At 37.8% G+C, this 25952-nt stretch overlaps 1 protein-coding gene across 1 annotated transcript in view; it reads right to left on the reverse strand.

The window, feature by feature from the left end:
- Positions 1-25952, reverse strand: part of Suclg2 (succinate-CoA ligase GDP-forming subunit beta) — a 249512-nt gene that overhangs the window by 120761 nt on the left and 102799 nt on the right. The window contains exons 3-5 of the mRNA XM_070018922.1: positions 10976-11075; positions 10073-10163; positions 1618-1770 (exon numbers count right to left, since the gene is read on the reverse strand). Coding sequence (XP_069875023.1) covers positions 1618-1770; positions 10073-10163; positions 10976-11075 — 344 coding nt within the window. The remainder of the gene's footprint in view (positions 1-1617; positions 1771-10072; positions 10164-10975; positions 11076-25952) is intronic.

Genomic DNA, 25952 nt, shown 5'->3' on the forward strand with positions numbered 1-25952 from the left:
AAAGGAGGGTTGGTGAGAAACTGCTAGTTAGTGTTGACTACAGATTTCTGAAACCAATCTTAGTTCAATGAAAGGGAAATGATTTCAAAGGCTAAAACAAAGTAACAGAATCTGGACCTTAGAGAAAGTCCTTTTACTAAAGACAATCTCTAGTTCACATCTCCCTGAACAGAATCTCTGGGTCATTCTCTATACAAAACAGTTAATCCAGAGGAAATCAAAACATGACAGAGAAGGAAAGGGGGGAGGGAAATGAGAAGGAGAAAGGCCAAGAAAAATGATGTACTTACTACCTGGCTTATGCAACTGTAACTCCTCTGAATTCATCTTTACAATAATTTTTTAAAGAAACAAAGAGGAAGTAAAGCTGTGGCTCAAAGTGGTAGACCCTTGAATAAAGTTGCTCAGTGACAGCACCCAGGCTCTGAATTCAAGCCCCATGACTGACTCTTCCTCCCTCCCCCCCCCCAAAAAAAGAAGAAAGTGATAATTTCTTGGCTGGGCACTGGTGGCTCACGCCTGTCATCTTAGCTACTCAGGTGGCTGAGATCTGAGGATAGCACTTTGAAGCCAGCCCAGGCAGAAAAGTCCCCAAGAAACTCTTATCTTCAATTAATCACTCAAAAACTGGAAGTGGAGCGGTGGCTCAAAGTGGAAAGTGCTATCCCTGATCAAAAGAGGTCAGGGACATCACCAAGGGCCTGAGTTCAAGCCCCACAATCGAGAGAGAGAGAGAGAGAGAGAGAGAGAGAGAGAGACAGAGAGAGAGAGAGAGAGAGAGAGAGAGAGAGAGAGAGAGAGAGAGAGAGAGAGAGAAAGGGAAGGAAGGAAGGAGGGAAGGAAGGAAGGAAGGAAGGAAGGAAGGAAGGAAGGAAGGAAGGAAGGAAGGAAGGAAGGAAGAAGGGAGGGAGGGAGGGAAGGAAGGAAGGAAGGAAGAAGGGAGGGAGGGAAGGAAGGAAGGAAGGAAGGAAGGAAGGAAGGAAGGAAGGAAGGAAGGAAGGAAGGAAGGAAGGAAGGGAGGGAGGGAGGGAGGGAAGGAGGGAAGGAGGGAAAGCAAGGAAGGGAGGAAGGAGGAAGGGAGGAAGGAAGGGAGGGAGGAAGGAAGGGAGGGAGCAAGGAAGGAAGGAAGGAAGGAAGGGAGGGAGGAAGGGAGGGAGGGAGGGAGGGAGGGAAGGAGAGAAAGAGAGAGAGAGAGAGAGAAAGAAAGAAAGAAAGAAAGAAAGAAAGAAAGAAAGAAAGAAAGAAAGAAAGAAAGAAAGAAAGAAAGAAAGGAAGCAAGGAAGGAAGGAAGCAAGGAAGGAAGGAAGGAGAGAAAGAGAAGGAGAGAAAGAGAAGGAGAGAAAGAGAAGGAGAGAAAGAGAAGGAGAGAAAGAGAAGGAGGGAGGGAGGGAAAAAAAGAAAAGAAAAGAGAAGAAAAGCCAAGAAGAAAGCCACTCAACATTGGATACTTTGATTTTACCTTGCTTTAACTAGATTTTCATTAACAAAGAGGACAAAACATTTTATACCTTAAACCCCAAAAACAAATGCATTGCTCCCAGCCTTTGTCTCCACATTAGATATTTAAGGGCTCTATAATAACAGTTAATACAGAGTAGCAAGGTTATTTGATCATACCTTAAAGATAAGTTCTGGGTTGGAAGCTGCCACCTCTTCAATGTCAACACCGCCCTTGGGGCTGCCCACTAGCACAGGGCCACTATAGGACCTGTCCATCAGAATGGCCAAATAGGTTTCTCTGGAAATATCCAGGGCTTCAGCAACCATCACCTACCACATTAATGGGAAAGTCAAATTTAATTCAGTATCAAGCAGATTCTCACTTGGAAATCTACACAAAGTCACTTCACAAATGAGAGAGCTTCATTTTCAAGGTCCTCAAACAGAGTGATCTAGTATCAGGAGACTCAGGCTTCTGTTTTCGAGAATCACAATGCCCATTTTCACCTCCTTAATTCATCCTGTTAACTTGTTCAAGTGACAAGTATTTAGTTTGCCTCAAGGAACCTTCCCACTTTAATCTTTTTCTTTTCTTTTTTTATTCTTCTTTGAAAAACTGCGTCACATAAGAAAAACTCCAGGGAACGAGCTGTTACTTTAATTTGGCACAATGACAGAACTTATCTATTACTACTCAAATATTCTTGGATTTCATTGGTGGAAAACCAATTTTGTACCCAAAGAAGGATTATTTTATGTCTGATGCTTTTTGCTACATTTGTATACTTACTTTTTTATCTTGGATCACCACGTTTTATCCCATTTTATATTTCCACTTACTTTACAAATACAATACTTGGTTGTACAGAATAAATACAGGGACTGAAAGCGTAGCTAAGAGGCAGAGCACATGCTTTGTGCATATGAGGACTTGAGTTCATTCCCCAGCACTGATAATGATTATGATGATGACAAAAGGTGGCAAAATGTGCATAAAACAGTGATAGTGCAGTCTTAACATGCACAAGGCCATAGGTTCAATCTCCAGTGATGAGAAGGAGAAGAAGGAAGATGATGACAACAACAATGATGCAAAGATACAAAAAAGTACATAAACAGCAATGATACAGCATGCCTTTAGGCCCAGGACTCATTTCTTAACATAAAAATATATCTTAATTATTTCTTATTGCTTAGCATATGGTGATTGGTAGAAGTTAGGGAAATCATAAAACCATTCCAATTTCAAATTGTTCTTTGAAAAAATGTCAGTGAGTGAAAGTCAAACCATGCAATTTTCCTCTTAGACTTTTGGTTGCCTGAGTTAATTCTTAGAATCTCTAAGTGAGGAGTGGAAGACAAGGGGAACAAAAATATTTGGCTCTATTTTTTTCCTTATCAAATACAGTAACAATACAAAATTTATAGAAATAACATGAAATTTCTCTGTATAAGCATCAATACTAATAGTTTGAGAAATGAAGATATTCATCTCTTCTAAAGATTTCCCCAGATGGAGACAGAACTGTTTTAAGAAATAAATGACATAAGTACAAATACATAATGAAGATTCTAAGTTTTTTTTGGTATAGTAGCCTAAATACTGCTCACTTTCTAATACAGAGTGAGCCTAATGAGACACTAAATGGCTGTCAGTATTCTTAGAGGCTCTTTAGGATAAGTGTCATTCAAAAGTCCTGTTCTTCATCTTCTACAGTGTTGACAGATGTGCATTGTATTCCATCAAATTTCTGTTTGCAAAGACCAGCTGCTCTCTCCAACAGCCCCTGCTTGCCAAAAAATAATGTATCACTTCTTAAGAAATTATCCCCAGGAAAATTATTTCCAAGAGAAAACTCAAAAAGTTTCATACAATAATCAGTTTTTAAACACTATTAAACAATGACATCCCTAAGACTCCGGATGGCAGAATGTTTTAGGGATTGTTACAAGGAATCTAATGGGTTTGCCAACACTTTTCTAAGGAGAAACTCAGAGAGATTCATTTCAAAAGAGCTTCTTCTGAGAGATAACAAAGAGTCCACAGTATTAAAAGCTTCTTAACTTTTTTTCTCATGTTTTATCGCTGCTTTTATTTTTTTTACATCTGCTATTCAAACTGTGGTCTGTACATGAGAGTTAGTATACAAAATATTTGAAACAGAGTGTTCATAGATAAGATTAAAAAACATCAATGTTGCCAGGCAATGGTGGCTCAGTCCTGTAATCAATCCTAGCTACTCAGGAGGCTGAGATCTGCAGACTGTAGTTCGAAGTCAGCCAGGGCAGCAAAGGCCATGACACTCTTATCTCCAATAAACTACTCAGAAAAAGCCAGAAGTGGCACTGTGGACCAAATGGTAGAGTGACAGAACTGAGCAAAAGAAGCTCTGAGACAGTGCCCAGGCCATGAACTCAAGCCCCAGGACTGGAGGGAAAAAAAATTTAAATTTCCCGCAGAGTAATACACAGCACTGTAAGTGATTCCTGAACTACAGGATGAATGGCACTACCTCACAGTCATTCCTGTCCCAAACAACAGACACACAATCAACATGTAGGCATTTGTTTTGTACAAATGCGTGTGTGTGTGTGTGTGTGTGTGTGTGTGTGTGTGTGTGTGTGTGTGTGTGTGTGTGTGTGTGTGTGTGTGTTTAAATAGCATCTCAAGCTTAGAAATTAAAAAAAAATAATCTCAGCTTCTGAGTGATGGAGCAGATACACTTTTTCCCATTCCTCCTCTAAGTACAAATAAAACTTGGGGACATTATATAATTTAAAATTCAAAGCTAGGGCATGAATATAATGAATACAGTCCTTTCTATCTTTTGTACTATTTTGTGTTTTGCCTCATAAATCTCAGATTATATGCTGGGAGAGCTGGCAAACCCAGAAATGCCGACAGTTAAAGAAATTTCCAGACCCACTAGGTGAATCTATCAATCTACCAAGCAATTAGAAAAGAATTATTAACAACTATCAAGGAACATTCTGGGAAGTGAAATTAAGAATTTGCTGCTACTCTTAACTCAGGAACAAGACAAGGATGCCCACTCTCTCCACTTCTCTTCAATCTAGTATTAGAATGCCTAGCTACAGCAATAAGACAAGATGCAGACATAAAGGGGATCCAAATAGGGAAAGAAGAAATAAAACTCTCCCTCTTTGCAGATGACATGATCTTGTATTTAAAGAATCCCATAGACTCCACTCCCAAATTACTCAAGCTGATTCAAAACTTTGGCAAAGTAGCAGGTTATAAAATTAACCCCCAAAAATCAATGGCTTTTCTGTATGCCAACAATGAGAAAAGTGTGGCTGAAATTAGGAAAGCAACTCCATTTGTAATAGCCCCACAAAAAATAAAATACTTAGGAATTAACTAAAGAAGTGAAGGACCTCTAAGATGAAAACTTTAAAATCTTGAAAAAGGAAATCAACACAGAACTTAAAAAATGGCAAAACCTCCCATGCTCCTGGATTGGCAAGATTAACATCGTGAAAATGGCAATACTTCCCAAGGCTATCTACAAATTCAACGCGATACCTATCAAAATTCCACCCTCATTCTTCAAGGAAATAGAGGAGGCAATCCAAAAATTCATATGGAACAATAAAAGACCCCGAATAGCAAAAACGCTCCTCAACGGAAAGAACACTGCTGGAGGAATATCAATACCAAATTTCAAACTCTACTATAAAGCCATAGTAATCAAAACAGCTTGGTATTGGCATAAGAACAGACCGCAGGACCAATGGAATAGAATTGAAAACCCAGAAATGAACCTACAGACCTATAGCCATCTAATCTTCGATAAGGAAGCTAAAACAATAGAATGGAAGAAAGACAGCCTCTTCAGTAAATGGTGCTGGCAAAATTGGTTAACTACATGTAGAAAACTAAAGCTAGATCCTTATATATCACCCTGCACCAGAATCAACTCCAAATGGATCAAAGACCTTGAACTCAAAGCAGACACTCTGAAAACATTACAGGATGGAATAGGAGAAACCCTAGGTCTCCTTGGCTCAGGTCGAAATTTTCTGAATAGAGACCCGGAAGCACAACAAATCAAAGAAAGGTTGGACAAATGGGATTGCATAAGATTGCAGAGCTTCTGCAGGGCAAATGACATAGTTGGCAAGATCAATAGAAAGCCCACCGATTGGGAGAAGATCTTTACTAGCCATACAACGGACAAGGGTCTCATATCTAAAATATACTTGGAACTCAAAAAAATTAAACCACCCAACAACAAATCCTCAAAGAAACAACTGCCCAATAAATAAGTGGGCGAAAGACTTAAAGAGAAGCTTCTCTGAAGAAGAAAGAAGGATGGCCAATAGACACATGAAGAAATGTTCAACATCCCTAGCCATAAAAGAAATACAAATCAAAACAACATTGAGATATCACCTCACTCCAGTTAGAACAGCAAAAATCAAGAACTCTAACAACAACAGATGCTGGAGGGGATGTGGACAGAAAGGAACCTTACTTCATTGTTGGTGGGAATGTAAACTTGTTCAACCACTTTGGAAAGCAGTATGGAGGTTCCTCAAAAGACTTCACATAGATCTCCCCTATGATCCAGCAATCCCACTTTTGGGCATTTACCCAAATGTTTACAAACAAGACCACACTAAAGCTACCAGCACAACTATGTTTATTGCAGCATTATTTACCATAGCTAAGATATGGAACCAACCCAGAAGCCCCTCAGTAGATGAATGGATCAAGAAAATGTGGTATATATACACAATGGAATTCTATGCCTCCATCAGAAAGAATGACATTTCCCCATTTGTTAGGAAATGGAAAGGCTTGGAAAAAATTATATTAAGTGAAGTAAGCCAGGCCCAAAGAAACATAGGTCCCATGGTTTCCCTTATTTGCAATATCTAGTATAGGTATGAGTCAAGCGGAAAAGGTCAGATAATGTGATGTTAGGAAAACGAACCGTTAAATATGTATTTTAATGTTTTCGTTTCTTTCATGCATGTGTTTCTAACGCATTTATAAGATTATTTCTTTGTTGCTTTGTATGTCCCTCCCCCACAGTGCAACCCCCGCTTTCACTTTATTTGATGTCAGTATAACATGTGGGGGAGATGGGGACAAACAAGTCGTTTAAGGATTCAGGTGGACCTGTTGCAACAAGGAGAATTACAAAATGTCATGTCAAAGCAAGCTTTACAATGTCGGTGTGGGGGGGGGGTATGATTGGGTGGGGGGGAGGGGGGAGGCTGGGAAGGGAGGTGAAGGGTAAACAAAGGAGGAGGCTGCAATGCTTGGTAAGAAATGTATGCATTATCCTGCCAATGTAATTGTAACCCCTCTGTACAGTATGCTCTCAAATAAAATAAAATAAAATTTAAAAAATAAAAAAAAAAAAAGAATTTGCTGCTACTATTGATTGCTATTGAAAAGGAAAGAAAGGAAGGTGGGGCTCAGAGGTTAACACCTGAAATTCTAGCTACTCAATAGGCTGATATAGAGAATCACAGTTTAAAGCCAAAGCCAGCCTGAACGGAAAAGTCCATCTCTAGTTAACTAACAAAATGCTTGCATTAGAGTCATGGCTCATTTGGTAGAGCACCAGCAGTGAGCAAGCAAGCCTAGAGAGCTCAAAAACTTTTGAGTTTAAGCCCCAGTGGCAGAAAATAAGAAAAGGAAACAATTAGATGCAAATCTATTTAAACACGTTCCAACATATGTTGAACAATCAATGTTTATAGAAGAAATCAAAATAGACCTAAGTACAATGTAAGGACATATCAATGGACTATAAGAACATATAGCAATTCTCTCCCTATTAATATAAAGTTTAATACAATGCCTATCAAAATAAGCTAGGTTTTTCATGAATGAAGGCAAGATAATTTCAAGCTATGTGTTAATAGGTTAAACAGACTTCAAAAAGAATAATGTGAGAATAATCAATCTCCACCTCAAAACTCATGATACAGCTGCAGTAATTGAGACTGTGTGGTAATGGTAGAAGGACAGACACACCGATCAGTGGAAAAGAACTCAAAACAGAACCATACAAATAAAACTCAGCTGATTTTTCCAAACATGTAAAGACAATTCAATGGTGGAATACCATGATTAAATCCTCACTGGACACCAAATTTTGTTGTTGCTGCTGGTCATGGGGCTTGAACTCTGGGCCTGGGCACTGTCGATGAGCTCAAGGCAAGCACTCTACCACTTGAGCCACAGCACCACTTCCAGTTTTCTGGTGGTTAATTGGAGATAAGAGTCTCACAGACTTTCCTGCCCACGCTGGCTTTGAACTGCAATCCTCAAATCTCAGCCTCCTGAGTAGTTAGGATGGGACAACGAATGTGCTGGTACTTTTTTCATGGGCTTCCTAGCCTTCAGTGAGAAATAAATCTCAATTGTTGATATGCCACCTAGACTGGGGTAAGCTGTTACACACATCCTGAAAAGAGGAAGACATAGGAATCAAATGTTTCCTATATTAGCTCCATAGGCATGTGTTATTTAATATGTACCGATTCTTTTTACCTAACATAATAGCAATGCTATATTCATTTAAAAGTAAAACCAGAGCTATTATTGCAACATCACAAATATATCGTAAATGGTGACTTACTATTATCATGTGTTAGAATTTGCATGGATTTGATTGTGACTAAGAAGCATGTATTTAGCTCTTTTTATGTAGTAGATATGGTGTGAGATTGTATGATATAAAAATATTTTTCAAACATATTATTTTTTCCTTTTACTATTATATTTGGTGATACTGCATTAATAGCTCTAGCTTTACTTTTAAATGAATGCACTGGAACAACAAACCACATATACTGATGTGAAAAGAATCCATAATAAAATCAGAAATGCAAGGTCATTGAAACTGAATGTAATAAGTTATTGTTACAGAAATGTTGTAAGCTTATAATGTATACAAAAAAAGGACAAAAATAATGCAAGAAAACTATTTCTGAGTAGTAGGAACATAACTTTTAATCCTAATTCTTCTATTTCTGTACTGCTGAATGTTTTTACGTATTTTAATGACTTCTGCAATCTTGGGGGGGGGTGGCTTAAAAAATAAATCTTTGTGGTATTTTCCTGGCAAATGACTCAATTTATAAGAACATACTTATCTTCAGTATTTCAAGAATTTATTCTACGAACTAATTCAGAATTCTATTACTATATAGTGTAAATCTGTTTTATGCATGCATTTTAATACACTTTTTAACAGCATCACAAACTCTAATCTAAACTACCATGTGTTCAAATAAAACAATGAATTTCTACAAATAAAAACAATAATGATGCCCTCTAAAGACAAAGATTACCTAAGGTACCAGGGGTAAAGGTTCACAATCAGACTTAAATGGGAAATAGAAGTAACTTCCAGGCTGAGCAAGACCAAATCAACCGAATGAAACACATCTAAGCATTTCAAACAGTTCTTGAATCCCAGAAGCACTGACAAATGAAAATCACACAATCAGCTTTGAACTTTGTTCCTTTAACAGGTTAAAAAAAACTAAATGCTCTTAGCCGGAAGACTTCTAGTATTCCACTGTCTCTCCAGCTCAGTATCCTGCTCTTGGCTAGCAAAGACCTTCACATGACACATTCAGGATTAGCTGATGATTATGTGTTTAGGTCATGCTGAGAATTTTTCAAAAAACTTTCTCTGAAAAGTATAACAGAATATACTACCACCTTGGTGTCCAGAAGTACAGAACAGATAGCATCAAACAATGATTCTCTCTCAAGAGAAAGTACTCCTCCCTGCCCCCCCACCGCCCTGCAATGTCACCAGTCCCAAAAGAAAGAGCTTTATACAGTAGTAGGATAGAAATGTCTAACCATGGGCATTCCCTAAAGCTGTCACACGTGATGCCCAGAGGGATCCCTCTCCAAAATTTACTTTATGCTGCAGCTGTTTTGAAATTTGAAGACAGGTTTCCACATTCTTACTTTGTACAAATCACGTGTCTGCTTTTGGTGCATCTACATACAAGGATATAACAAAATGGAAACAGATAATGGTCAAGGTTAGGTTCTAGCCTCAGCTTTACCACTCATGATTTCCTGGTGGAGGCAAGCCTCTTTTCCCTGGGCTTGCTTCATTTTCCCCCTGCCCCCTACCTCTACTGTGCAAACTTGGGCACCTTAACAATCTCCTCTACTATAATACACTCCTAGCAATAAGGGTAACTCAAAATGGTAGTAATCTCAGAGTATGGTTCACAAATACTTTTGAGAAAAACTATCATAACTGGAAATTCTGCCACACAACACTGAGCCCACCGGGATACCTGGGGGCGGGAGAGTCCATCTGAGTGCAAGGCAGTACTGCCAGGCCTGTTTTAGCTAGAACAGAATATGTATTCTCAGTGGGAAAACTGTCGCTCCGGTCACTCATATCCATTGATGTTTGCTAAACATGTAAGTAATTTTTTAATAGAACTTTTATTTCTCCAGCTCGCCAACAAATTATATGATGCTTAAAACAAATGGCACATTGCCAAAGAGTAGTGCTTTGTTAAGTTTGTCAAAAGTGAAGTATGATTGTCTGGGGTTTTGTTGTTGTTTTTTAACACCTAAGAAGAAAGTGACCAAAAGCATCTACATTACCTTGTTAACTTTCACACCTTCTTTTGGAGTTTGTTTCGTTGCTAGATTATACCCAATCATCTGTTTAGCCAGCTGTCCCACAACTTTAGGGCTAAGAGGGAGGAGAAAAAGAAAAAAGAAAAAAAGATGAAAATCCAATAATTTTAGAACACAGTCCATCCATACATGCAAAATGCACAGGGCTCACCTCCACTCACAGAAATTATGAGACTTCCCTCTCATAGACTACAGAGCTAGTGTTTTAACAGAGGCTTACTAACATTAAATACAAATGTGCAAAGAACAAATGAACTAATGAATGAATGATGCTCCTAATCTCTGCTATCTTCTCCAAGTAAGTTACAGTCACAGAAAAGAGACAATGCTGACATGCATATAGATTTAGGTTAAGTTGAATAGGACTTTGACAGTGGATGATCTGACAAATACTAAACAATGAGAGGAATCACAGAGGACAAGGATCAATGTAAACAATGAAGAAGCATGCCAGGAGATCAGGGGGGGAAAACCAAGTGCTCAGAATTAAGAGAGAACACTGAAAAAACATGGCATGGACTATTCAATTATACAATGCCACTGATCATGAGGAACCACTGTGGGCCTTAAATGGGGGAAATGAGGGAGAAAGAGTGGCATTACAACAGTGGCTTTCCACTTGGAAGTGGTATTGTCCCCAACATTTATAATGAATCACTGTCTTAGAAAGAAGTACATAGCTTTCACCAATTCAGGAAGAAAAGGCTAGCAGATAAAAACCTGAGATACTTCTGAAGCCTTTTACCCACACTTTGTTCCTTCTACTGGCTTTCACCTGCTCCCACCCCTATCCCACCATCCCTCTCAGTGTGCTTTCAATATAATTGCTTAGTCCAAAACCAACCAAGTAAAAACCTCCAGACTTACTCTTTAGTTAAATGAACACCTCCTTTCAAACCACTACTGAAGATACCTTTTCCTCGTCCTCCAGCTAAGATTTGTGCTTTTAAAACAATTTCTTTGGCATCTGAAAAAGAAAAATTCAGTTTGTGGTTGATTTTAAATTCATTTTCTTTTTATAGCAGCAAGGAAAGCAATAATGACATTCCAAGTGACTAGTAAAAGCACTCAAGTCAAATTTGAAAGATAAGGCAATAAAGACCTTCCAAAAACATTACTGTGCCTCCACAAACCTTGTTTACCAAGAATACACAAATGCATCCCACCAGTTCAATCAGCTAATAGTAGAGCATCCCAGGAGAAAGCAAGAAAGCAAGGTATTTGTTCTCTTGCTCCAGAGTGTGTTAGAAGTGTTAAATAAACCCAGGTTAGCAGTACTAATTCTACTGGATAATGACACTCTCATGAAACAGAGGCACCAATCTGCCAGTCAAAGGAGCTAACTACCTGTCAGCTCTCCAAGTGTCAAAGGGAAGACTGTATTAGATGGGAGAAGAATTTATAGAGTTTATAGCAATATTTTTTTAAATATTGGCAAGATGAAAAAAAAATCCCAGAGTCAGGGGGAAGGCAAGTGGTTGTAAACTATTTGTCTCTTAGCACACTAAGAGAAAGAGGGAATTGTCTATTTTTGACCTTTTAGACTACAGTAACAACACAAAAGTTTTCTTTTATGGCCTGACAAGCAAGTTGGTTGTCCACTAGACCAGTGATAAATGGAGCCTTCGCAAAACAGAGAGATCCCTCCCTTCCATTAAAAACAAAAATAATCATAAAGTCTCCAAATCAAACATGTTTCATAAGCAAACAGCAGACATTTAAAGGCCACAGCTAGGATCCTGCTCAGGAGCCATCTTTATTTAAAATCAGAAAACCAAATCAGACCATATTCCACAAGACTGCTATGGTTTTCTAGTCAAGATACCAGATTCAGAATCTGCAGATCCAGTTCCATCCTCAACTAAGTGTATGTTAAATGGAAAATTAATAACTCTGAGACTCAGTTTACTGAGTCAAAAAGATGAAAGTTGTTTTAAGAATTAAAGAAGATAGATAATGCATGAGAACGCTTAACCTCAGAGCCTGAGAACTCAGCTGACTGGAGTTACTGCCTTCATAAGTTAGTTAATTTCCTATCTTTAGTATATTATAGAGAATAAAACGGTTAATTTCTGAGATAGCTTAAAAAAACATGTTGGCATCTTGCCATGTAAGCTGCTCCAACTACTACTGTCATTGTCATTATTACTCATAGGTAAGCAGGCAAAGGTTTGACCTGAAAGAACAACAGCTTTTATCATAAAGGTAATGGGTACTGACAAAAAGATTTTACACTCTCAAGTCGTGAAAATGTCATGACAACTAATACTGTTCCAGCATAAAGGCTCATTCACTGTCTCAGACTTCCTTCTTTTTGTATGTGTGTTTACTCAAAATGCCAGGGTTCACCTTCCACTTGGGAGCAAAAACAATTCCCTCTTAGAATAATGATGTTCTCTATCCTTTTACCATAGCTTCAGCTCTAGATACAAACTATTACACCACCAGTCAAACTTGCTAGTGTCCAACAAGTTGAGCGGAAGACATGGTGACTGCAGGAAATTCCAGAAAATAAAACTAGCAAAATGAATTTACTGCACATTTGGGGTACTGCATATACAAGCAAGGGTCAAAGAGTTAGAGACCTGGGTTAAAAACTCTGATTCTAGGGCTGGGATTGGAGTTCAATGATGAAATGTTTGGCTAGGACTCAGAGAGGTCTGGGTTCCATCTCCAGCACCAGAAAACAAACAAAACTTTCTCCCAAATCTACCTATCATTTTCTTTGAACAGAAAAGGAAGTTGAGATTCAGAAGGGATAAGTATATGTGTCTATAAATAGATCATATTAAAGGAATCTATAGTGTTATTGTAACATGAAGAATAAATGACATACAGTAGCTAATGTGCTTATGAAGTGGCACATTTCAAAAAACAAATATGATAGTTATCATCATTACAATGATTTTTTAGCAATTACCAAAAACTGGTGTGAAGGAAGACATTCCCTATTCATCTTTTGAAGATACCAAGTGGAAAAAGTACTTTTTGCTGTCTACTTAAATGTTTAATTATGATCATTTTAAATTCTTAAAAGGCTAACCAGGACTGCATTGCCATTATCATTTTTCATGCCCTTGTCATCCACAAGAGAGATGCTTCCTCTCCAAGCTTTTGAGCAGCACAAGAGGAAAGCTAGACAGAACACCTAATTGGCCACTGCTAATTGGCACTACACAGGCTGATTACATCAGCTTTTGTCACAGACTTCCAAGACACAGAAACAGCACACTTTCAATACAATGTTGTCAGTAACACGTCCCATCTAACCTCATGTTCAAGAGTAATTACTCAGGTCCAAGTGGTAAAACAGGCAACCACTAAGGAGACTGAACCACAAATGAGGGCAGCAGGCTCAAACCCTGGAGCTGGTGCATTCTAGGCAAGTACCCTACCACAAATCCACACACTAGCCAGCATCGCAGACCCAACAGAAACCTTGGCATATATTCTGTAACTCAAACCTAAGTCAAAAATTAAGCTCACTAAATAAATTGCAAATGCTGCACTAACTTAACAATCCAAAAGAAAGCAAGTTTTTCTCCTCTTGAGGTAAACTCTTGTGAAGTTTAATTCAGTAGTTATTTACTACAAGTACTGAAAATCAAGGAAAGTGGCCCAACCCTAGTCTTCAGTAACCAGTATCTTCATCATTCGAATTGATCCCATTGAATATCCCTCCTTACATTTGAGCATCCAATTTCTCAAAAATCCAAATTCTTTTTATTACCAATTACAAATAATCCTCAAATATGCAGTTTGATTATTTTCTAAATGAATAAGATGATGTAACTATTCTTTAGATAACAACCTTGGCAGGAGGTGCAGGTAGTGGGGGATACTCTAATCTATTTTCTCAAGAAACTGGTTGTCCCTATTCATTAGTAACCATACAATTGGACTAGTACCTAGTGTAACTCCAAAGTCCATTTCTTAACACCTTTTATGTGCAATTGCTTCTCTATAATTGGCTCATTTCCTGTTAAGTTTCTGACAATGAATAGTGTGTACTCATGGTCAGACTGTTAGTTTGCCAGGAAAGTTTAATCTAATATATATATTATATATATTATATATGGAGAAATAGTGCTATATGACATATTTGATAAATGCAAAATGTATGTAAGAATCAAGTGAAAACCTAGAATTTTGAAACACTTGTATCTTAAGCATGAACTTGAAAGCTTTTCAATATTTAAAGACTTCTCTATGAGACTGATGTGACACAATAATGTGATCTTTAAAATAATTGTATAGTAAAATATAGGAACATTCAGAAGATCTATGTAATTCCAAAAAGCAAATGTACAATTTACAATATCTCTTCAAAGTTTATGATAAACCAATAAACTTTAATCTAATTGAAGACTCAATAATCTATCACCTTAAGATATTTAGAAAACCTACACAAAATCTCATCCCAAGGTCTTGTTTTATTCTACTTGATACATTAAAATAATGCATTATGCTAATGTTTTCCTCCCCTTCTTTGCCACAAGTGTTATTTTAATTGTAATACAGTTTTACACCAATTTTTAGTCTCCTAAGTCTCATACTGGATGAAAAAATATTCCTGGGGACTAGGAAGGTAGCTGAGTGGTAGAGTGCTTGCCTCACATACTTGAGTCCCTGGGTTCGATTTCTCAGAACTACATAAACAGAAAAAGCCAGAAGTGGCACTGTGGCTCAAGTGGTAGAATGCTTGCCTTGAGCTGAAGAGCTGAAGGACAGCACCCAGGGCAAGAGTTCAAGCCCCACGACTGACAAAAAAAAAAAAAAAAAAAAAAAAAAAAAAAAATTCTTGGATTGTTAAATCTAAGGAAAAAATTATTAAATTAGGAAATTAGGAAAGCTTTGTGAAAGTGGTTTATTTTGTTTTTAAGATTTGGTATTTTCTGAAACTTTTTTATGAAAAAAATAATGTTCATTGCACACTGCTCAGAACCACAACAGAGAAGAAAGTAAATGGCCAAAAATACAGAATACCAATGTTATTTTCAGCTATCTTTTAAAAATAGTTTACTGATAAATCAAGTATTGCACAATGAATGGATTTGTATCCAGTACTGCTCTCTTTGTAATATAACCTTCCCAAGCAGCACTGTAGACACAGTACTGCCATGAGATGATGGCTACATCTTCTATTACAAGTCATATGTATATGACACTGCAACAAGATGACTGCTACTATTCTACTCCAAGTCATGTGTACATGGCTGTGCAGTAAGATTAACTGCATTATCCATTCCCAGTTATGTGTACAAAAATGCTATTTTAAGATAATCTGCATCATCCATTCTAAGTCATGTGAACATGATATTGATATGACATGAACAGCATCATATACTCCAAGTCATGTGTGCATGATCTATTCTGAGTCATGTGTAGATGATATACAGTGAAATGAAATGCATCTTCTGTTCTTTCTTATGAATTATTTTTATTGTGAAAATACTGTACAGAGGGGTTACAATTACATGGGCAATGTACATGAGTACATTTCTTATCAAGCATTGTAGCCTCCTCCTTTGTTTCCCCTTCCCATCCCATCCTCTCCCCATCTCCCCCACCCAGCCCTCCTCCCCCCCCCCACCAAAGTTGTAAAGTTCATTTTCAACATAACAACTTATACGTCTCATTGTTGCAATGGGTCCGCCTGTATCCCTATTTAAACAATTTTTTCCCCTTTCCCTCCACAAATTATAACAACATCAAATACAGTGAAAGCAGGGGTTATACCATGGGGGAGGGACATACAAAGCAACAAAGAAATAATCTTATAAATGTGTTAGAAACAATCGCATGAAAGAAAAAAAAACATTTGAATAAGCATCTTAGGTTCATTTCCCTAACATCAACTTATCTGACCTTTTCTGCTTGACTCAGACATATACTAGTTATTGCAAATAAGGGAAACCATGGGACCTATATTTCTTTGGGCCTGACTTACTTCACTTAATATAATTTTTCCAAGTCTTTCCATTTCCTAACAAATGGGGCAATGTCATTCTTTCTGATGGAGGCATAGAATTCCATTGTGTATAGATAACACATTTTCTTGATCCATTCATCTACTGAGGGGCATCTGGGTTGGTTCCATTTCTTAGCTATGGTAAATAAGGCTGCAATAAACATAGTTGTGCTGGTAGCTTTAGTATGGTCTTGTTTGTGATCATTTGGGTAAATGCCCAAAAGTGGGATTGCTAGGTCATAGGAAAGTTCTATGTGGAGTCTTTTGAGGAACCTCCATACTACTTTCCAAAGTGGTTGAACAAGTTTACACTCCCACCAACAATGCAGTAAGATTCCCTTCTGTCCACATCCCCTCCAGCATCTGTTGTTATTAGAGTTCTTGATTATAGCCATTCTAACTGGGGTGAGGTGGTATCTCAATGTTATTTTGATTTGCATTTCTTTTATGGCTAGAGAAGTTGAGCGTTTCTTCATGTGTCTACTGGCCATCCTTCTTTCCTCTTCAGAGAAGTTTCTCTTTAAGTCTTCTGTTCTGATTCAGATGTTCACAGTACTACAGTGAGACGAAATACATTACCTTGTTGAGGAAAGTATAATTTCTATGGCTCATTGAATGAAGCAAGTTTGGAATATCCAGTTTCAGCACAACTGCACTGTGTAATTTCTAGCATGGTGATCACCTTTCATCAGGTTTGACAGAATCCTAATTGAGACTATTAAAATATCTTACTATTTCAGATTTATCTGTTATTAGAAGGTAGGGAGAAGGGAAGGTGGAAGAGAAGAGTTGAAACATATTATGGAAAGAAAAACTTCATGAAAAACATAAACTTATAGGCCAAAGTGCCAATTTTACAAAAGAAATGTTAACTTCCTTGTTTTCTGCTGACTGCAAATAGTAAACTTAAAAATGCAGAATTATGGGGCTGGGAAGGTGGTTCAGTAGTAGAGTGCTTGCCTTGTATGCATGAAGCCCTGGGTTCAACTCCTCAGCACCACATAAGTAGAAAAGGCCAGAAGTGGTGCTGTGGCTCAAGTAGCAGAGTGTTAACCTTGAGATGAAGAGCTGAGGGACAGTGCCCAGGCCCAGAGTTCAGGCCCCATGACTAACCAAAAAAAAAAGGAGAATTACCAATCTTCTATCATTACCGTAACATCTTCCATGGGCTGATACATATTTCCTCAGACTATCACTGGGTTGCTAGAGATAAGGTGATGCTGTAATAACTCTTCACATATGTACAATGGCAGCTTTGAGATAGAAATAATCATCCCAACTTTCAAGATGCATAGCACAGTCTCAAATTCAGAACAGAGAATTTCAAGCACACAGGATATTAGAATAAACTATTTCACCAATGACAAAATAGCTTGATTAAATGAGACTGAAGATGCTTGACTTCCCACCAAACTATTACTCATCACAGACTTAAGTTCCACTTACCTAAAATGGCAGTTTTCAAATATATGTAAGAGATAGAAACCGGATTATCTCTAAGGAAGGGAAATCTTTTTATTTTTTTGCTGCCATTGAATATATATTGTTATTACTAGTACATATTAATTTTACAAAGATAGGTTTCGCTGTGACATTTAATACATACATGCAAATTACTGGGATCATATTCATCTCCATATTAACCCTCCTCTTTCCTAATACATGAAAGAAAACATGTGGCACTTTTCTTTCTATAACCTCTAGAAATAATCATGGAAGGCAATAAGTATTTATGAACACCAGAAGCATTTCCACTGAATTTTATATTATATTTGAAGGGAAGGAAAACTAGGTATAAAAAATCATTTTTTCTGATGATTTTCAAAGAAAAGCACAAGTTAGTCAGGGTTCAATTAGTGAAGCAGAACCACTGAGTTATGGTTGAAGGATTCATTACCGGAATGAAAGCATACACAACTGTGAGAAAGGGAAGGCTAGAAGTGGAAGCTGAAGGGGAATTGGGTTCCCCAACCAGCTATGCAAATGACCCAGCATGCCAGAGCAGAAGGAGGGGGAGAACAAAGGAGAAACTGAGTAGGACAGATGCCTGTGTCGACTTTGATCAAAAGTGTCTACAACTGGAGAAAGAGCTGAATACAAAGCAGAGGAAATACAGACAAGCTGTTACCATCTCTGTATCTACAGTAAGTAAAAGAAGTTAAGGAAGTGGCACTGTGGCTCAGGTGGCAGAGGGCTAGCCTTGAGCTGAAGAGCTGAGGGACAGCAGCGCCCAGGCCCAGAGTTCAAGTCCAGCGACCAAAAAAAAAAAAAAGAAGAAGAAGAAGTTCAGAACACAGTAACTACACTTACTATTCTGTGAAAATTCCTTTCTGGACAATTCCCTTCCCAAAATTACCCAACAAATACAATTCAGGGAAATGTATTCTAAATTAACCAAGGGGACACACTATAAATCTCATAAAGTCATAAAATCATTTGATAGGTACAACTGTTGCAAGTAGAGAATGAAAAGCTCTGAAAAGACAAAATTAATCCTGATCAAAAGAATCTCTCAATTCCATTTTCTCTGTTTCTTCTATTTAAAATCAATTTCTCTCTCAGACCCTCCACTGAGCAACATGCTATTATATGTAGTTTTATAAAGCAAAGTGGGCAGAGGATATGATGTCAAGTCAAGCAGCACAGGGAAGGAGAGGAAAAGGAGCTGTAAACAGAAAAGCGCTCAATCAGCACCACAAAGTGTAAGCTTTCTAAGGCAGACTGGGGGGCCGAGGACCACAAACTAGGAGGGATAAATAACTAAGAATGGCTACTGTGATTTATAGTTTATACTTGTTTCATCTTTTAGTAATCTACTTTAATTAAAAATCACTATAGCACTTCAAATAAACCAGTAAAGCATGACAGGATTGGCACTTTACATCACTCAAATTTATTATATCAGAACCTGAAAGTCTGTACATATTGCAGAATATAAGTTTTTTAAAAAGAAAGAAAAGGAAACAGTTCATTGTTAAATTTAGCTATTACACATGAAAAGCTTTTAAGATTTCTAATAATTTTACTACAGTGGCCTTAAAACAACCCCCAATCAAGCAAGTAAACTACAAAACAGAACCTGTAGGGAAGTTCCATAAGGGTCTGTAAAATTCAGATAAACCACTCTCTAGGAGCAGCAATTAAAACAATAGCAGCCTCACTAAGTGCCAGGCTCCACTGTTAGTTGATTGACATCATTTTGGAGTCCATGGTCTCTGACTAGGGACCCATTCCACAAACTATCACTTACACCAAACATACAAGATGCTTATAAATCAAATGCTAGAGACAGAGAATCCCAAACCTTGGCTTGGTGGTGCTGCCATAAAAACAAATCCAAGATGTTTGTATTTTCATCATGAAGTTTGTATAGTGGTTGATAACATTCTGAACCTCATTCCTTGTGTTTAAAATCTAAATATTGCTTGAATGTTAAACATAGCAGGAGTAGAAACTTCAGATTACATATTGCACGATGCACCCATGCAGTATTGATAAGCTAGAAAGATTCAGATTTGGCTTTTAAGATCTGTGAAGGTCAAAGACTTATTTGCTATTTCTTCTTCTCTCCAGCCCAGTTTCTTGGTTTCTCTTCTTCTTTCCTTCCTGTTTATTTCTTCCATCCTTCCTTACTTCAACTTCTCTTTCCTTTCCCTGTTATGCAAGTTACCTAATTTGCATATCCCACTTTATAATTTCATTTTTTGACAACTTGGAAGATCAGCACTGACATCAAACTCTACTCTCCATCATTCTCTCTATCCCAACCACTCCCAAATACAAACTTTTCCATTCAGATCCCTGTAGATTGGAGCATTCATTATCATACCATTATGCCTAACCTCATAACCACAAACATGAACCTACTTTCTCGCATTGCTCTCCCAACTACTTTTCAGATTATCTTAGAACATCTAAGCTAAGATGATTTCTTCTGAATCTTATTTTTCAATGCCTTTTTGAGCTTGAACTCATACTGAAAGAGACCAGGCTAAATGCTATAAATGAAAAATTAGAAAATGAATGAGCAGACCAGGTAAAAAGAAAACTTGGGAGAAAAAAGCTCAAAGAAAATGGTATATGTAAAGTTTTGGGTTCAAATAAAAGAAAGGAGAGGTGGGAAAAAGCAAGTTAGTTAGTAGCTTTTAAGAAATTTTCCAGTGGTATTACTGTAGCAGAGAAACCATGTCCTATTTCATACCTTATGAACCAGCCTTACAGGAAGACACCCTGAGATTTCTATTGTTACCAACAATGTACACTACCACAGCTGGAAAGCTGTACATAAATGGACTCTGATTTACATATAGCTTCCCTAGCCTTTCAAAATGTGGCTAATAATTACTCAGCAACTATATTTTCTACCAGGCCCTAAATGTCTGGCCACTCCCACAATCATATTGAAAGCCTGACCTCTTAGGTGATGGCACTGGGAAATAGCATTAAAAGGTTGGTCATGGGAGCAGAGACCTCATGAATGGGATGCAGTGCCTCTATGAAAGAGGTCGCAGAGATGACCTCTCCCTGTCCAGCAAACTATAGAACAGCAAGAAGTATCCCCCTACAAATATGATCCAGAAAGTATATCCTTACTAGACACTCAGTTGGTTTTGATCCTGGACTTCCAGCATCCAGAACTGTCACCAATAATTATCTGTTGCTTATAAGTGTACGATAAATTAAAAATAGGTAGGTTTAATCAGGTAGCCAATAAAGAGACATGGTACTCAGGCAGGAAGAGAAGTTTATTTATCCTGAACTGCCTGCCCCCGTCTTGCACGGTATACAGGCATGGCCAAAAGGGGGGAGCTGAGGTACTGCCTGGGTTTAAATAGAGAAGGGGCAAGGAGAAGGTGTGGGCAAACTGAATGTGGATGTGACCTCAGGGCCTGGGACCCTCCCTCAATCTGATAGAAGGTGTGACCAGGGTGGCCCAGGATATGACCTTGGAGGGGGAAGTGACTGCCACTTACCTAGGTAACATAGGCTCTGGGCCGAGACTTAGCCAAGAAGAAGGGAGGTGTCTGTACAGGGCCTGCATTGCCCAGGGTGGACCTTACAATAAGCCATCCAGTTTATGAGATTTTGCCATATCAGCCTAAATAAAATGAGATACTCCTCAGTGTGTGTGTGGGGGGGGGGGGTGCGCGTGTGCGCACACATGTGTGTGTGTTATTTTTGTGGTACAGGGGAACTGAAATCAGGGCCTTGCAAAACAAGCACTGTACTGCTTGAGTTATGCCTCAGTCTTTTTGCTTTCCATTTGTTTTTCAGATTGAGTCTCACACTAACTTGGTTCACAGTAGGCCTCAGACTACAATCACTTATTTCTGGTTCTCAAATAGTTACAAATCTATACACCATCACATCCAGCTTGATGGGGATACTTCTCTAATAAAGTGGTTTTGTTATTTGTTTTCATTTCACCAGCATGGTATGGACATTGAAAAGTGAATAGTACATCCACAAAAATACCTTAAGTATATTCCTCCTACCCCTTGCTGATGTCCTTAAAACCAGCTGCAGCTTCTTCCAAATTCCTGACCCTTTGTCTCTATCTCACAGCATGAGCTATCACAATGCATAAACATGATTTGACTCTGAGAAAAGAACTGCCCCAAAACACTTCCCAAGACACCTGTCCAAAAGGCTAAAATCCAAGAGAACCCTCAGAAAGGAGATGTCCTATCCTTATGCAAAGGCTACAGTCTTCACCAATCAACTACATTAACACCACGTTGGGAATGCTACTAAGTTTAACAAAGCAAATGCCACCTCTCCAGTGAGAGCCCTTCAGGTTCAAAGGAGACACTACATCCATGAGGATGCAGAGAGTTAGGGAAGGGTTAAACTTAATGAAGCCACTTTCCAGTTCTGCTCAGTGTCTCTCACTTCTTGAGTGTAGGTGATTGTACTGAAGGGTAGACACAGGACAATGCAGGATAAGATTACCTCATTGTACTGAAAATGGGAGTACTAGGCACAGAATAGACCCTCTGAGGGGTGGTTTATTCTCAGCCAGTTCTGTTGCACCATAAAATCATAATTACAGTGTGTTAAGAGCTTACCAGAAAGTAAGATCTATGCTGAGTACATCCGCTATCTTCACTTCACAAATAGCTCGATTGAAGTTAAGTGAATCTCCCCAAGTCACACAGCTAACAAACAAGATTCAAAATTTTTAAGCTACAAAGAACACTCAGAAAATGTACTTTATCTCATCATTACTGGGAACCCTCTAAACAACATTTCATCATTAAAATTTCCCTTCACATAGAAAAATTAAACAACTAGTATAATATATCATATCATCACCACCTAAATTCTACCACTGCAACCATTATCCAGTATTTCTTTTATGACACAGCCCAACTTATTTATTATTTATTTCAAAGTAAACTGCATATATCAGGATAGTTGCTTTTAAACTCTTCAGCATATCACCAACCAGAGTTTGGTATTTTTCTGTAAATTTAAATGCAATCTAAAGAACATCAGTCTGTTTTGCCTACATGATCCAAACTATATCAAGAAATGTGTATCTCAAGAGTATCCTAAGGACCAAACACCTAAAGAGAATGCAACTGACAAGAGGGATGTTGAATACTTTCCAGAATTGTTGCTGAAACTAAACATACAATATCAAATCCCTATATCTTAGCATGAAGCCCAATGTCAATGCCTAGCCTCTATGCAGGCGCTCAACGTGCACACGAACCTTTCATTTTTCACAAGCCTTTGGATTCAACTTACAAATCTTAGCATTTTACTTACGAGTAAAATTCAATTCATTTTCAAGGTGGTCTTTGATTAAGGTTTCAACAACTCAAGTTGGACAGACTGAACTCACTGAACGTTAGAATCATTGACAAATTTAATTTTTAATATTTTAAACTGCAAATTCATAAATTTAGTACATTTTTCTTTTAAGTACTTCAACTATCTGACTTGACAAGTAAAGCCTTCTCAAGTACTAAATTGCACCGGTAATTCCCCAACTAATTAAAAAAAAAAAAAAGATTTGGTGAACTTTAAAAGCATTGTGATACTATTTATAATCTTTGTAAAAAAAACTTTATCCTCCAACATAAAAATTGTGAAAGTCACATCAACTACTCAAGAAAATATAGAAAACAGAATCTATGTCTACTCTGATAGAACTTCAGTAAGGAGTATTAATGTATCAATTATAAGACGTATGTAGATAATTAATCAATGATGAGAATATCACTTGGTTTTCAGAAAGCTTATCATTTATCATCTATTTGCAAAATTCTCAACTTTCCTAGAGTTAAAAGCACTAGAACCACTAAAGAAACATCTCTTCTCATTCTGTGGCTCAAACCTAGGGCCTCACACATGCTGCAAAACCAGGGCCTCACATGTGCTATGCAAGTGCTCTACAACAAAGATCTACCTCCTTCCCTAAAGAAACTCTTTCCAACTTATGTCATGGTCAAGGTCAAGACTCCAAGAAGCTGGGGTCACCCTCTCACCAGTGACCTTTTGCATTAACCCCGACAGAAAAATTAGGACTATTCTGAACAATTGCTAAGACAAATAGGGACCTCCCCCATACACAGCATGACCTCAAAATTGGTATCTCCCAATTTACTCTGGCTTAGGGCCATCTATACCAGATTTTGCCAGATAGAATTCAACTACCATCTTCAAAACTGCAACTATTACCTGCACTCACTCCATGCATGCTACTTTGGTTTTTTAAGCTTCTTTAGGAATTTAAGACGTTAATGCCAGTTCATATGACTCTTTACATTCTCTAAGTTTTTACATTTCCATAATTTTCTTTGACTCAAGGAGAAAAGATTTAGTACTTTGCCTGTAACTTTGGTGAAGTTGATGCTAGCCTCCTTAATGAAAGTTCAGCTCTTATGGAATAAAAAAATTTAAATAATTTGAAGCTCTGATAAACAGAGAAGTTTATTTTTTTTCTCACACAGTGCCAGGACAGGTGGCACAAATCCATCATCATCACAGCCCTTCAGCATACAGCTTGTGCTTCATGATCCAACTGGCTGTCATTGGGAAATTAGGTGAAAAGGCATGTGAAAGTAGCTTGTATGACTTGGAACCCTTCAAAACAGGGTATTAAATTTCAAAAGAAAACCAGAGCTGTATCACTTAAGGAGGGAGGTTTTGATACTGAGTGATAGCTGGTAGTCTCTGCTGGTCCTGGCTACACATTAACCTACTGGATCAGCATGTCTTTCTCAGCTCTGTTCAACCTTCATAGTCACAACCTTCCTCCTACTAGCTCTATCTTAGTTGTTGCCAATAACACCATTATTTCTTTTATCCTAGCCTGTACTCTATACAGACCAGGCAGTTACTAAATGCAACATGTTTTCAACAATACACAACGTATAAGAGTTCCTGACACATATTCTGCCCTGAAGCAGCACCAATTGAACAGGAACAGAAGAGTGTTAGTGACACGCTCCAGGAAACTGGAGAAACAAATGTTGGGCCACATGGGGAGCATGAGACAGCATAGGCTGTAATAGAGAAAACAGAAATGAGAGCAGGTTTCAGAGATACACCCATCACCACTGTCTGTTCTGGTATTATCCCATAAGTTTGTCCAATGAATCTCCCAACTAAAACTGTGCATGTGGTTCTCACAGGAAATGTCTTACAGACATCTCACTGAAAAAACTGGGCTAGAAAGCTCTCACTCCTATTGCCATTTATACAATTCTGTCCTCCTTGGACACTTTAAGAACAATTAACATTGCAAGTTTTATAGTCATTTATAACATAGTTGTTACACCATTTTATGATGAATGGATACAATATAATGCTCTCAATGAATATATACAAATTAATTAATTTGTCCTTTTCCACAGTCAAATTTACATTGGACAATGAGTAAATCCCACCCCATTCTGGCCACCAAGATGAATAAAACAGCCAGTGCCTACAAGTCCAAAGAGACAGATTGATAAAGTAACAAATTTCCTAAAAGGCATCAAGTTGTTTGTTCATTTCTTTCATTAAATAAAGTTATATGTCTCATGTTATATTTTTGTTTAAACTTATTTTATTCTATTTTAAAGAAAGGAACCAAGCCAGGGAAAGAGAACACACATTGTAGGCTTCATTTAAATATAAACAGGCAGGTGTGACATATAACTCAAATCATTGATTTCCAGGGTTCACAGCCAAGCAATATCAGAATCACCTGTGGTATGTCTTGGTAACTAAGAGATCCAGAACTAATGAATCAAAATTTCAGGCATTGGATTCAGAGTTCAGTCTTTTAAAAGTTCCACAGTACATTCTGAGGCACAACTATGTTTAGGAACACCTGACTTAGTTAAATGTTACTAATTCTATCAAGAATGACCTTTGCTGACTACATTACTGGTTTGCAAAAGACAAGCCAGTCCTTTTGCTGTGAAATTCTTAAGAATGCTGATTAATTCATTTCAATATGATTAAACTGCTCCCTCCAAACACCCTGGGTTTGTGGACAGTGGGGAAGCAAATTGTTTGCTGTGGCATCCATTTTTAATGCTCTTCCTTTCTAATGCCTGTCCCTTTGACCTCTGTTTATCCAAGCTTGTTGCCTCTGAGTTTATAGTTACTTGTTATTATGTGCAATTACATCATGCTGGGTGTGAGGACACCCCACAAGCTGTTAGCTATATTAACTTAATAATAGATTTCTGGGTGTGATTTCCAATTAATTTCATTTTCCATATGCACATGCAGCTCCATGGGATGCCAAAATTATAGAGTAGCCATATGGTACCTCATAAGTAACAATTAAAACTAATTTTCTATTCTTTGATACTAAAATAAAAATCATACAGTTTAAATGCCACAGAGAAAATTAAAACTTCAACAGCA

This window comes from Dipodomys merriami, unplaced genomic scaffold (assembly GCF_024711535.1).
Source record: "Dipodomys merriami isolate MVZ:Mamm:240054 unplaced genomic scaffold, mDipMer1.0.p SCAF_13, whole genome shotgun sequence".
NCBI lineage: Eukaryota > Metazoa > Chordata > Mammalia > Rodentia > Heteromyidae > Dipodomys > Dipodomys merriami.